Source organism: Gavialis gangeticus, unplaced genomic scaffold (genome assembly GCF_001723915.1).
Source record: "Gavialis gangeticus isolate Ggan-Ray unplaced genomic scaffold, GavGan_comp1, whole genome shotgun sequence".
Lineage (NCBI taxonomy): Eukaryota > Metazoa > Chordata > Crocodylia > Gavialidae > Gavialis > Gavialis gangeticus.
The window spans coordinates 35,342,059-35,354,516 of NW_017729032.1; the positions used below are offsets into that span (position 1 = coordinate 35,342,059).

The window sequence follows — 12,458 nt, forward strand, 5'->3', positions numbered from 1 at the left end:
AGAATTGGTCCTCATTTTTCGTATCTTTTTGCTTTTTTAAAGAAATCACATCGCCTGCAGTACAAGTGGATGTTTCCAGAAACTAGTCATCCTGATTGCAGTTTTCCAGAATGCCCACATTGGACCATGTTGACTGTGCCCTGGACTATCTGATTAGCCCCCAAAATACGAGGTTGATGCCAAAAAGCAGTGTTAATGGAAGTTGCTATTATCATTATCATTTTTTATTGACTGTTATGCTACCAGCTCACTTACCACACCTACAGGAACAAACCGTTCCAGCCCCATCCAGACCCAGGAGTCAAGTAGATTATAACTCCTAAAGGTTAAACAACTAGATCACCCTTTCCTATGGCATCTGGCAAATAAGACAACCGTCTGTCTCTAACACACTCAACTTCACTACCTATCACAGACCAAAGTGGAAGGAAGAGTCCGAAGGAAACAGAAAAGCAGGCAGGAAATCAGGCATCTGATGCATAGACACTGAACAAGAGCACTATCTAAACAAGTCAAGAGACAGTACAAGGAAAAAAATTAACACGATGAGATGATGGTCAGTACAAGATATGCACCAACAAATAATCTGTGCGTCATCAGCAATGAAGTACCTCTTACAGCCTGCAACACTGAGACTTGTCTAGATGACACTACAAGCCCTGTACTACCCACCTAGTCTGCCTTCCTGTTCTTACATTCAGCAATGTGGCATTGCTTTCAGTGTCTTTGAAAACATCAAATCCAACTGGCAGAACCTCAAGTAAGACCACTTCATTTGAACCCTTTCATTTGACAACAAAGCTTAGGAGCAATGTTAACTTATTTTTTGCTCATTTACAGAACACCACCAACTAGGGTATTTATAATGAAGCTCACTTATACTTTATCAACAATGGTAGTGAGAATATCCCAGATTTTTCACACTGGGTAATTTCAACATTCACATGCTACAAGGCTGTAGATTTCTTGAATTTTTTTACTTGTCCATCTCAGACTCTCTCAGGCCTTCTTTTGGCTTTCTTGTAGTATCTTGAGGCTTGCAGTTTCTATTCTGCCACCTAGAAGTACCTACTGGCCTCATTCAGACTATCTCCTGGGATGACAAACTTCCTGGAATCTCTATATGTCCAGGAGGACTTCCTCTGTGTCACATGTCCGACACAACCATTTGTATACAGGCAGTCCTCAGATTTGTGACACATTTGATTCCTGAAAACTGCGTCTCAAGTTGAAATGTTGTAACTTGGAACCAATTTTCTCATAAAAAATAATGTTATAAATGGGGGATTGGTTCCTGAACCAAAGCCCAATATCCTATTTTCACCAAAAATACCCCAGAATTTTGTACTTGATCAATTATAGATGAGTAATATAGCTACATTAATGTATTTATATTGTAAATAGCAATCATATTGATTTGGAAAGACTTCTTTGAGGTGACTTTGCTGGACTTTCTGAAGGGTTTTTGGTTGGACTTTTTGAAGCGTTTTGGCTGGAGTCTTTTCAGGAGTCTTGGCTGCAGGTTTTTCTGGAGTCTTGGCTGCTTTCTTAAAGAAAGTGTCCAAGGAAGTTTGGACAGATGTTCTCCAGGGAGATGGGTGACACAGCGAACTTGTTCGCTGGCATGGCATCACATTGGATCAAGCATTGTAAAGTCAAAACTAACATCAGAAAGTTGAAACAGGGTATCAATTTATAAATGCTGTAAGTGTGAAACATTGTAACTTGAAACATTGTAAGTCGAGGAATGCCTGATCTTCAAACAATGTGTCCAGAATAAGGACATCAACACCCCTCTAAAAAAATTGCTTTCAAACCCATGGACCTTTTGGCTCTCAGACAAGAAAGACCAATAATTCTGATTTGATGACAAAGACTCATGGACTCCAACACATCCAGAGCATGCTAAAGGACAGCAGTATTCCACTCCCAGGGCAAGGAGGTGAGCACACAGTGAATCATTTTCACAGTAAGCTAGTCTCACTTATTGACATGCTAGTTTTTAAACCCCTCCATTCTTTCCACTGTCCATTTGTCACTTCTGACACCAGACCCAATATTAAGAAAGGGGTAAAAACTTTAGCACCACTGGAAGAAAACAAGCTGATGCACAAAGGAGGTAACAAAATGTATTCTTCTAAGCTGTAAAATCTCTAAAATAGTCTAAGAGAACCTTCCTCCTGTTAGGTTCCATTGATGATACCAAATCCTACTCCAAGGTTCCAGTCCTTGCTGCCAAAGTGATTTATTTTTAACCAATGACTGTCTAATGTAAGATAGATAAATAATCCCAAGAACAAACAAGAGGGGCTTGACTTCATGGTCTAATGTTTAGAGCACTCCCTTGCTGTCAGGATTATTTATACATTTTAGAGTAAAATAATCTTTGAGTCAAGTGGGTAACTAGTATTTGGAACAGGGGGCAGAACACACCTCACTGGGCTCAGAGTCACAACCCCCTTGTTTGCTATCTTTCTGGCTCCATGACTCTTGCCTTCCAGTGACCCAACTGCCCGCAGAAGTGTAGAGTTCTAGCCTGTTCTAGCTAAAGCACTCTCCTGGGAAGCAGGAAATGTGGATTCAAATTATTTTAGGATGAGATGGACCCAGAACTCAGTTTCCTCTTTAAGGGCATTAGCAACTAAGCTACAGGGTAAAGGGCAGATGGCACAGTAGCGTAACTGGGGCAGTAGTTACAGTGCAAGCTAATGGACCCTAGCTAATAGAATCTGGACGCAGCACTGATTCACAGGGGGCCCAGTGTTACAGGAGCTCGTACTAAGGCAGCAGCAGCCCAGGCAGAAGGAGGTAAGCATTCACTCTCCCATGCCACCCAGGGTGCCAAAATTTAAATTTATACCTCTGGGATTGCACCAATATTACCCTCTTTCTTTACTTTATAGTGAAACCAACCCTGCTTTCTTTTCATTAGATGCACTAATGCAGATTTTCCCAAAAGAACTGAATGTCATCAGCTGGTTTTCCTTCTTAGCAAGTCAGACCAAGTTTGATTCCAGAGTTATAGAAGTGCATAAGGCTACCCACTGCCTGAATGGCAGTTATGTGCATCTTCCTACATGGAAGTATGCCTCTGGGTGCAGACTAGACTGAGCAGAGAGAGAAGGGAAGACCTAGGTGCCTAAGAGGTGGAATAAACACAACATGCTTGAACTTTGATATATAAGTTTGAAGTGAGAAGAAGCCAAGTCACAGTTACTTTAAACATAGACTGTCTCACTCCACCTGACTAGAAAACCACATCCAGAGGGAACACTCTATCTGTGATCCAAATCAATAAATAGAAGGAGTATACTCCAAGGAGGAGTATACCTACTTGGCTCACGCTTGCAGAGAAGCAAGAAGAAAGGCCAAAGCAGATACAGAACTTAAGTTGGCAACAAAAAATAAGGATAACAAGAAGTCCTTCTTTAAGTACATAGGGAGCAGGAAGAAGGCACAGGGTAACACAGGATTGCTACAGAATGGATTAGGGCAACTCGTAACTGATAGGATGGAAAAAGCGGAGCTCTTAAATAATTTCTTTGCTTCTGTTTCCCTGGGCACAGATACAAATGCACCTCCCAATTAGTCTGGAGTGAGAGTAGTACCAATCCACCAATGATTAGCACTAACCTAGTGAAGGGGCACTTGGAAGGGTTGGACGTATTTAAGTCGGCAGGCCACAACGATCTTCACCCAAGGATACTAAAGGAATTGGCCAATGACATAGCAGAACCACTGGTGCAGCTGTTTGAGCGCTCATGGCACTTCGGACAGGTCCCAGAGGACTGGAAAAGGGCCATCTTCAAGAAGGGGAGGAAGGAGGACCCAGGTAATTATAGGCCAGTTAGCCTCACCTCTATTCTCAGCAAGACCTTAGAAAAAATTATAAAGGATCACATTTGCAGGGGGCCAGTGGATAACAATGGTGAGGGGCAACCAGCATGGGTTTATAGCAGGCAGATCCTGCCTGACTAACCTGGTCTCTTTTTATGACCAGGTCACAAAGTGCTTAGATACAAGGGAGGAAGTAGATATTATTTACCTGGATTTTAAAAACGCTCTTGACACAGTGTCACACCCAATTCTTACAAGTAAACAGAGTAGCTGTGATGTGGATTTTTTCACAGTAAGGTGGGTGAAAAACTGGCTTATGGGACGCACCCAGAGAGTGGTGGTGGATGGGGCGGTTTTTCCCTGGAGGGATGTGGGCAGTGGTGATCCCCCAAGGCTCTGTCCTTGGACCAGTACTGTTTAATATCTTCATCAGCGACTTGGATGAAGGTGTTGAAAGTACCTTGTCCAAATTCACAGATGACACTAAACTATGGGGCACAGTAAACACACTGGAGGGCAAGGAGCAAATTCAGGCAAATTTGGACAGACTGGGGAACTGGGCAGATCAGAAAGGGATGCAATTCAACAAGAATTAATGCAAGGTGTTTACACTGGGGAGAAAAAATCTCCAACACACCTATAGATTGGGGGGTTACCATTCTGAGTAACACAACAGTGGAAAGAGATCTCTGAGTCCTGGCTGATGCAAAAATGAACATGAGTCACCAGTGTGACGAGGTAGTAAACAAGTCTAACCACACTCTTTCTTGCGCCAGCAGGAGCATCACAAGCAGGTCTAGGGAAGTGATAATTTCCCTTTATGTGGCACTGGTGAGGCTGCAGATGGAATACTGTATCCAGTTTTGGGCACCGCACTTTAAGGGGGATGTGGATAACCTTGAGAGGGTTCAGAGGGGGGCTACTTGTATGGTTGAGGGCCTGCAGGTAAGACCCTATGAAGACAGACTGAAGGATCTGAATCTCTTCAGCCTCCGCAAGAGAAGGCTGAGAGGCCTTCTTGTGGCTGCCTACAAACTCACCAGGGGGGCCAGCAGGGAATAGGGGACACTGTTTGCCAGGACGCCCCTCGCAGTTACCAGAAATAAAGGCCACAACTGAAGGAGAACAGATTTAGATTGGACATGAAGAAGAAAATCTTTACAGTGAGGGTCACCAAAATATGGGATAGGCTTCTAAGGGAGGTGATGCTTTCCCCTACCCTGAAGATGTTCAAGAGGAGATTAGACAGGCATCTGGCTGGGGTTACCTAACCCCAGCGCTCTTTCCTGCCTGGAGCAGGAGGTCAGATCCGATGATCTACCAGGTCCCTTCTGATTCTATAAATCTATGAAATCTATGAAATAAAGTTTGCAACCAGAACATCTGCACCCTGATGGACAACCCTAGTGAATGACTGAGGTGAAGGACAGCACTAGAGGCCAGAGAATTTGCACAATTTCATATTGCTATTGCTGTACTTCATGAGACTAGACATACTGGGCATGGTGGTGGGTACCCTTTCTTTTGGAAAGGAAAATCTAAAAAAGATAGACATATCTATTATCCACAGTACTGGTTTTGCTATTGAGACCAAGATTCTTACTTAAATGCTGAAATATCTGGTTGGCATCAACGAGCATCTTATGACCCATTATCTTCCACTAACCAGTAGAAACATGCAAAAGTTGTCAATGCATGCACCACAACCATTGATAGAGATGACTAAATGAAGAAAAAATGCAGTTCTAAACTCAACCAAGTCCTGTGATCTGTCCCCAAAGAAGATAACAACATTCTTCTTGGTGATTTCAATGCTAGAGTGAGCAGGGACTGTGAGCTATGGAAACACAGCTGGGAATAGAAGAGCTGGGAAAGTCAGTTCAAGTGGAATTCTCCTCTCGAGCAGGTGTTCAGAACATGATCTCAAAATCACAAACTCCTTATTCCATCAAATCAGCAAATGGAAGACATCATGGATGCCTGCCTGCTCAAAACACTGGCAACTGACTGCCTACATCATAGTGTGTGCCCAGGACCATCGTGATGTCCATATCACTAGAGCTATGACTAGCACAGATGACTGCTGGACTGAACATTGTTTGATATATTCTATTATGTCTATTCATAGTACCCCAAAACACAATAAGCAAAAGAAGCAACCAAGGAAGACATTTAATATTGAGTGCCTGAAAGGCCCTGCTAAAAACAATCCTTCCCAGCAGTGCCTTTGTGACACCATTGATCACTGGAACAGCCTCAAGAAAGGCATCCATGAAGCATGTGAAGAATCTTGACAAAGAAACATCAGGACTGGTTTGATGAGAGTGACCAGGAAATTCAAGCTCTCATTGACAGAAAAAGGAGAGCTTCAAAGCTTGGCAAAATAACATCAACTCCAAACAGAAACAAGACACTTATCACCCCATTAAAGAGGAGACCCAGACGAAAACTTGAGCACAAAAAAACAAGCAGTGGGAGAACAAAGCAAGAGATCCTAAAGTTTGCTGAGTTACAGTATGCATAGTTTCTTCAGCTTGACCAAAGCTACCTATGGGCCAAGCACACAATCCCTCTGAGGTCTAAGGATAGAACAACACTCTTTAAAGAGAACTCTGCCATCAGTCCAGTGGAAGAAACACTTTCAAGAGCTTCTGAACCAAGATTTGTAATGTTGGTGAGAATACCATCAATGCTATTTCATAATATCCCATTAAGGACTACCTTGCAGACCTACCAACCTATCAAGTGGCCTTGAAAGACACTGAGCAAAATGAAGAACAAAGCATGTGGTCCTGATGGAATACCAGCTGAACTTATAAGCATGGTGTGAAAAAGTTCACCAGCTAGATACCTTATTCTGAAAATCTGGAAACATGAACAGATTCCTAGTGACCCGAGAGATGCCAGAATCATAACCATAGTCAAGAAAGGAGGTAGATCAGATTGTTGCAATTACCATGGCATTGCACTCCTGTCTATAGCTGGGAAGATCCTTGCTGAATTCTCAATAGACTCACTCCCCTCACTGAGAAGATTCTACCTGAGTCCCAGTGCAGTTTCAGACCATTCACAGGTACAACAGACACGTTGTCTTGCTAGGCAAATATGGGAGAAGTGCCATAAGCAACACAGAGATCTTTACATGGCCTTCATTGACCTAAGGCCTTTGATTCAATCAACAGTTAAGAGATCCTGAGGAGATTTGGATGTCCAACAAAATGTGTTACCACCGTCAGACTTCTTCATGATGGCAGGGCAGCAACCATTCTAAGAAATAGCTCAGACATGGGCCCCTTCATGATTAGAAACAGAGTCAAGAAAGGATGCATGATTGCACAAATACTTTTTTCCATCTATAGTGCAGCTATTCCTCAGCTGTTCCATATCTGCACTTGAACATGCATGCAGAACTCAGATTGGTCTCATCAGTCATCTCTGGACTCACCAGTGACTTCCCTATCATCTGGAAGACTGTCATCCTCATATCAAAGGACTGCTGATGGTGATGAGACACAAAATGGAACCAGAACCCTAGCCTATAAAATAAAAGCTCATTCAGAAGCTATGCAGACTTGGATGTATAAAAGAGGTAATATCCAACTGCCCCAAATAAAGCTAGTTCCACAGAAAATTCTTCTGGACTTGGTGGCGACTAGCCGCTGTCCAATTTACAGGACATTTAAGAGAATTTAACAGTGAAAATTAATTAGTTTAAATACGAATTGTGACCAAAATATTACTCTAACCATACATAAAAATAAAATTCAAAAACTGCATTAATTTACATTTTTTTCAGCCATTCAATTTTTTTCCTTTTTCTTCTCACTTCAACATCTTGTTTCCTCTTCAGCTTAGAGAAATGAAATTGTATTTCCTTTTTGTTGTCCTCAGTTGTGAAAGGATCCATGCTTTTCCAAGCCTACTGGAAAAAATAAGGTATTGTTGGTATAGTTTCAAAAAACACCACTATTTTTATATCCTTAGCTACACCTGCTTGTTTACAGGTCACATGATTTATACTTTTACACTGAGAATATTCACACAATTACTACTTGTCTATTTTACTTAAATGTGGAGTATAAGATCCCACATCAAGATTAGCCTTATGTCTTTCACAGTAACATGTAAGATATCTGTTTTCTCTTGCAAAAACTGATTCAGGGGTAATTGATTCTTTAATATACCTATTTAGTATGATGAAGAGAAAAGTTTGGATAAGATACAGAAAAGCAATGCAGTAATCACTGAAATAAAGGCCAAACATAGATTAGACTTCTCCACCAAGCATCAGTACAGTTACTCAGAGGTTGTCACTAAAGAAGAATGCCATTTGTTAATGAAAAACTACAGTTGCTCTCTCTTGCCTAGACCAGTTCAGTCTCCAGACAAGGGAGGCAAGAAGATGGTTTAGATGCGCTTTTGCCTCCTTGCAAGTTCATAGGCCGAGTAATCCAGCCATACAATTTGTGGTGACTAATACCTGAAATGAGATTATGCTTCTTGCAGTCTTTTGTGGGATTCAAATAATTCCCTGAATACTGTGATTACTCTGGGGGCCCCTCTATATGCACTGGTAAAGGTGAGACAGGATCTAATGCATGATCCACACAGTCACACCTCCTCCATGACACACATGCATGGCACCAGGCATGATTGTGGGATCGCAAATTAGATCCCATCACACCTTAGCACAGGTGCAGGGGGAGCCTGATCCCAGGAAGAAGCAAGTTCCTGTGCTGGGAGCCCCCTTGGCTGACAGGGCTCCCAGCCATGGAAGTGCACTATGCATTTCTGCATCTGGGAGACCAGTCGCTGTGATCTCCCAGTTGTGGGGACACAATATGCATCCCATGGCTGGGAGACTGCTGCTGCTGTGGGCTCCTAGCCATGGGGTATGTCAGGTGCCCCTGAAGATGGGAGTCCTGTCAGCTCCTGAGGCCACCAGCTGCAGAGGCATGTACTCCTGTGGCTTGGAGCCAGTGTCAGCTGGGAGGTCCCAAGCTTAGGGACACAAATGGCGCCCCCCAGCTGGGATCTGGTCTCCCAGCTGTGGGGAGAAAAGGCTACATGTGAAAATTACATACTTTATAGCTAGTTGGGCCTTTTTAAGGGTCCATAGTTAATTTGCATGTGTAGCCAGCCTAAATTAATTGCACAATTAACCAAGTAATTGTATCATACACGTAACATATAGAGGGGGCCTGTGTTTTCTTACCTTAATAAACATATTTGTTTCAGACCTGGACAAGATCTCATAGCATCATACCCATTATCACTTAATCGTATTTATTAGGTTGTTCAGTGGCCTAATGAGAAAAAATATGCTACAAATAAATTATTGTGATGTTTTAAGACCATTTCACAGCAAGTGACTGATCATAAGTCGTAATTTCAAATGAAAATAAAGACCTTGCACATTTTGACATGATCCATGTGAGGGAAATTAAATCCTAGAGCAGGTTTGACATAAGTAAGATTAAAAAAAAGGGAATTAACATTTTAGAAAAGAAAAATAAATGTTTTTCTTTGCTTACTTTGGCAGAAAGAAGTCTCCAACCATTGTTCTCTACACGTTTGTACCAGCCACTGCCATCATCTTTCCAAATCTTTCCATGAATCTTTTCTGTCAGACTCTGTTTGGATGCCAACTTTGAATAATCTTTAGGGCTGTTAGCACACATATCTACAACAGGTCTATGAGTGAATATTTTATAGTATATATTTGGAGGATACCTGGTCTGTAGACAAGAATAACATTTGTAAACTAGAGGTCCAGTTAGTAACAATTTCTGTTATAAACAAATGTGTTCGTTCTTTTAAAAAAATTGTGCAAATTAAGCCCTCACCAAACTCCACTGATGTAAATGGGTTTAATGAAACAATCCCTTATTCATTTTGAAGTGGGTGAACACTAGAAAAATAGGCTAACGTTGGATGATCTGACTGATTTATTATAACTGTACATGTACTTAAAGCTCCAGTCCTGCTCTCAGTGAAGTCAGTGAGAGTTTTGCCATTAATTCTGTATGTGAGGCAACTAGCGCCTCACTTATACACTTATAGGTATTTGCTGTAGTAAGTAAAAAGGAGAAGTTTCCTGTGAAGAGAAAGCTGGAGTAGAAAATGCTTAAAATGATAAGTTAAATATGTACTGTGTTAAGCATGGCTACAGAAGTCTAGATTTGTAGGATTTATTTCCAAATCCAGTGCAATCACCACATGGACTTTTCGTTCATCCATTTGTCCCTCTGTAAAATAGTGATGATCATTTACCTGAAGCAATTTAATAGCCTCAGGTAAAAAGTGCTGTGTACATGCAAATTAATAATATGCTTACTTAATAGACCTTACTGATGCTCTAAAGATAAGAAATAAATAAGCTGACAGGTTACATCACAAAAACCAAAACCTTGTCATGTCTTAAAAAAACAGTCATCCACCCAAACAGTTAAGTCACTGTAGCTACAGTCACTTTCACTGTAGAACTGCATTAAGTTCAAGCAATCTCCTCTCTGTCAGAGGTGCTGTATATTTAACCAACTGGTAGCGGTCCATCTTTTATGGCATGAATTAAAAAAAACACGTAGATTAGCAGGCTTGATTCAGTAATCCAAATCTCTTAGTACTAGGAGGAAAAAAGGGAAAAAAATCTGCTAATCCATGCTTCAGGGTTGTTGGTTATAGCCATGTTTACCTAAGCACATAGGCAGGCAAGGTTCTTTGCGTAGATGTGATATCTTTTATTAGATCAACTAAGCAGTTGGAAAAAAATGTTTTTTGCAAGCTTTTAGGCACAGACACCCTTCTTCAGGCATAAGGAGAGTCTGCTGGTGTTTTGTGTGCTCTCCTGGGTAGAATAGAAGCCAAGATACAAAATGCAGATCTGTGAAAATGCAAAGGTGTGACAGTGTGGGTCAGAGGAAACGGGAGACAATAGGAGAGAGAGACAGGTATGTGTGGGGAAAAGGAAATGTTGAACTGGTGATAGAATGTAGCTGGCAAATGCAGACAGGTTACCTGGGGTCAGTTATCAGATGTCAGGCAGGTTATAATGTGCCGTAAAACAAACGTCTACATTTAGCACATGATTCTTTGTATTCAGTAGATTTATGAAGCAAAGTTCACAGGCTCGTCTACAAAAGGTGTTTTGTAAATTGCCTTTGAAGATTAGATCTTAGAGATTGGGGTGACTGGTTCTCTTGTGAGAAGTGTGCACCCACAGTAATGGATATTTTTGTCTTTGCGCACACACCGAAAATCTATCAGAGACAAAAATATCCAATTACCTGTGAGGACTGATATAGAAGCACTAGAGACGAGGCAGACAATAAGAACAGTAATAGGTCATTACAGCATATATTTTCTCCCAGTGCTTTTTCGGAGGAAACTGTTATGATGATTGGCAATTGTAGATGTCTCTCTCCATAAACTGAAAATAAGATCCTGGAAACATTACGTTACATTGGGCAGTCTTGTAAATATACTGCAACTATTACAATTTAAAAAGTTTGGCTAGTTCTCATTAAAATAGCCATTATAGAAAAATACACTGGTTTTGTAATACCCATGTACAAAACACCTACCAAGTCTCATGCTTACTTTCCCTGAACTGGATTTTATTGTAGGTAATAAATAAGCTCAGCATGTTGCTCTCTACACTGTACTTTCCAGCAAAGAGCAAACTGTTGCTCTACTGCTTTATTAGTATCATATGTCTTCAGTGTAAGGTATTCTAATGATGTATTATTCAGAAGGTGGTGTTAGACAAGGAACCAGAGGTCAAGAGCACAGACCAAATGATTATATGATAAAAGTCTGCCAAATGCAATTTACTGGAAATTGCTAGCCAAGCAACAGGGGAAAATATTGGCAGTAGATCAACTTCTTTACAGTTATTTCAGGTGTTCTTGAATTGAATTCATAATTCTGTGTAAGTTATTTTGAAAACAGAAAACCTTGCAAAAGGTTTGTTCTATTACAGACTGACTGTTCACATGTTATCAATAGGCACAAACATTACGCAAAAATCTATTAACACCTGGGCCATAATGTCAAGGCAAATACATATATAGGCACTTAGCTACTGGTTTAAGGTAATTGTACCCATAGTTTCATAGTCTGTAGGGTCGGAAGGGACCTGAGCAGATCATCAAGTCCAACCCCCTGCCATGGCAGGAAAGAGTACTGGGGTCAAATGACCCCAGCAAGGTGTTTGTCTAGCCTTGTCTTAAAGACCCCCAAGGTAGGAGCCAGCACCACTTCGCTTGGGAGTTGATTCCAGATCCTAGCCGCCCTGACAGTGAAGTAGTGCCTCCTGATGTCTAATCTGAATCTACCCTCTGTGAGCTTGTGACCTTTATTTCTAGTCATTCCTGGTAGCGCTTGGGGGAACAGGGACTCCCCTAATGCCTTCTGGTCCCCTCTGATTAGTTTGTAACAGGCCACTAGATGCCCCCTCAGCCTTCTCTTGTGGAGGCTGAACAGGTTCAGGTCTCTGAGCCTCTCCTCATAGGGCCTGCCCTGCTGCCCCCTGATCATGCGAGTGGCCCTCCTCTGGACCCTCTCCATGCTGTCCGCATCCCTCCTGAAGTGCGGCGCCCAGAACTGGACACAGTACTCCA

At 41.7% G+C, this 12,458-nt stretch overlaps 1 protein-coding gene across 4 annotated transcripts in view; it reads right to left on the minus strand.

Annotated features, from left to right (window-relative positions):
* CUNH11orf65 (chromosome unknown C11orf65 homolog) overlaps positions 1–12,458 on the minus strand; it is a 64,122-nt gene that overhangs the window by 42,799 nt on the left and 8,865 nt on the right. For all 4 annotated transcript variants that reach the window (XR_002098889.1, XR_002098890.1, XM_019524371.1 and 1 more), the window contains exons 5-6: positions 9,372–9,575; positions 7,623–7,756 (exon numbers count right to left, since the gene is read on the minus strand). Coding sequence is in view for 2 of the 4 variants with exons in the window: in XM_019524371.1 (XP_019379916.1) it covers positions 7,623–7,756; positions 9,372–9,575 (338 nt within the window). In the remaining 2 variants the exon portion in view is untranslated. The remainder of the gene's footprint in view (positions 1–7,622; positions 7,757–9,371; positions 9,576–12,458) is intronic.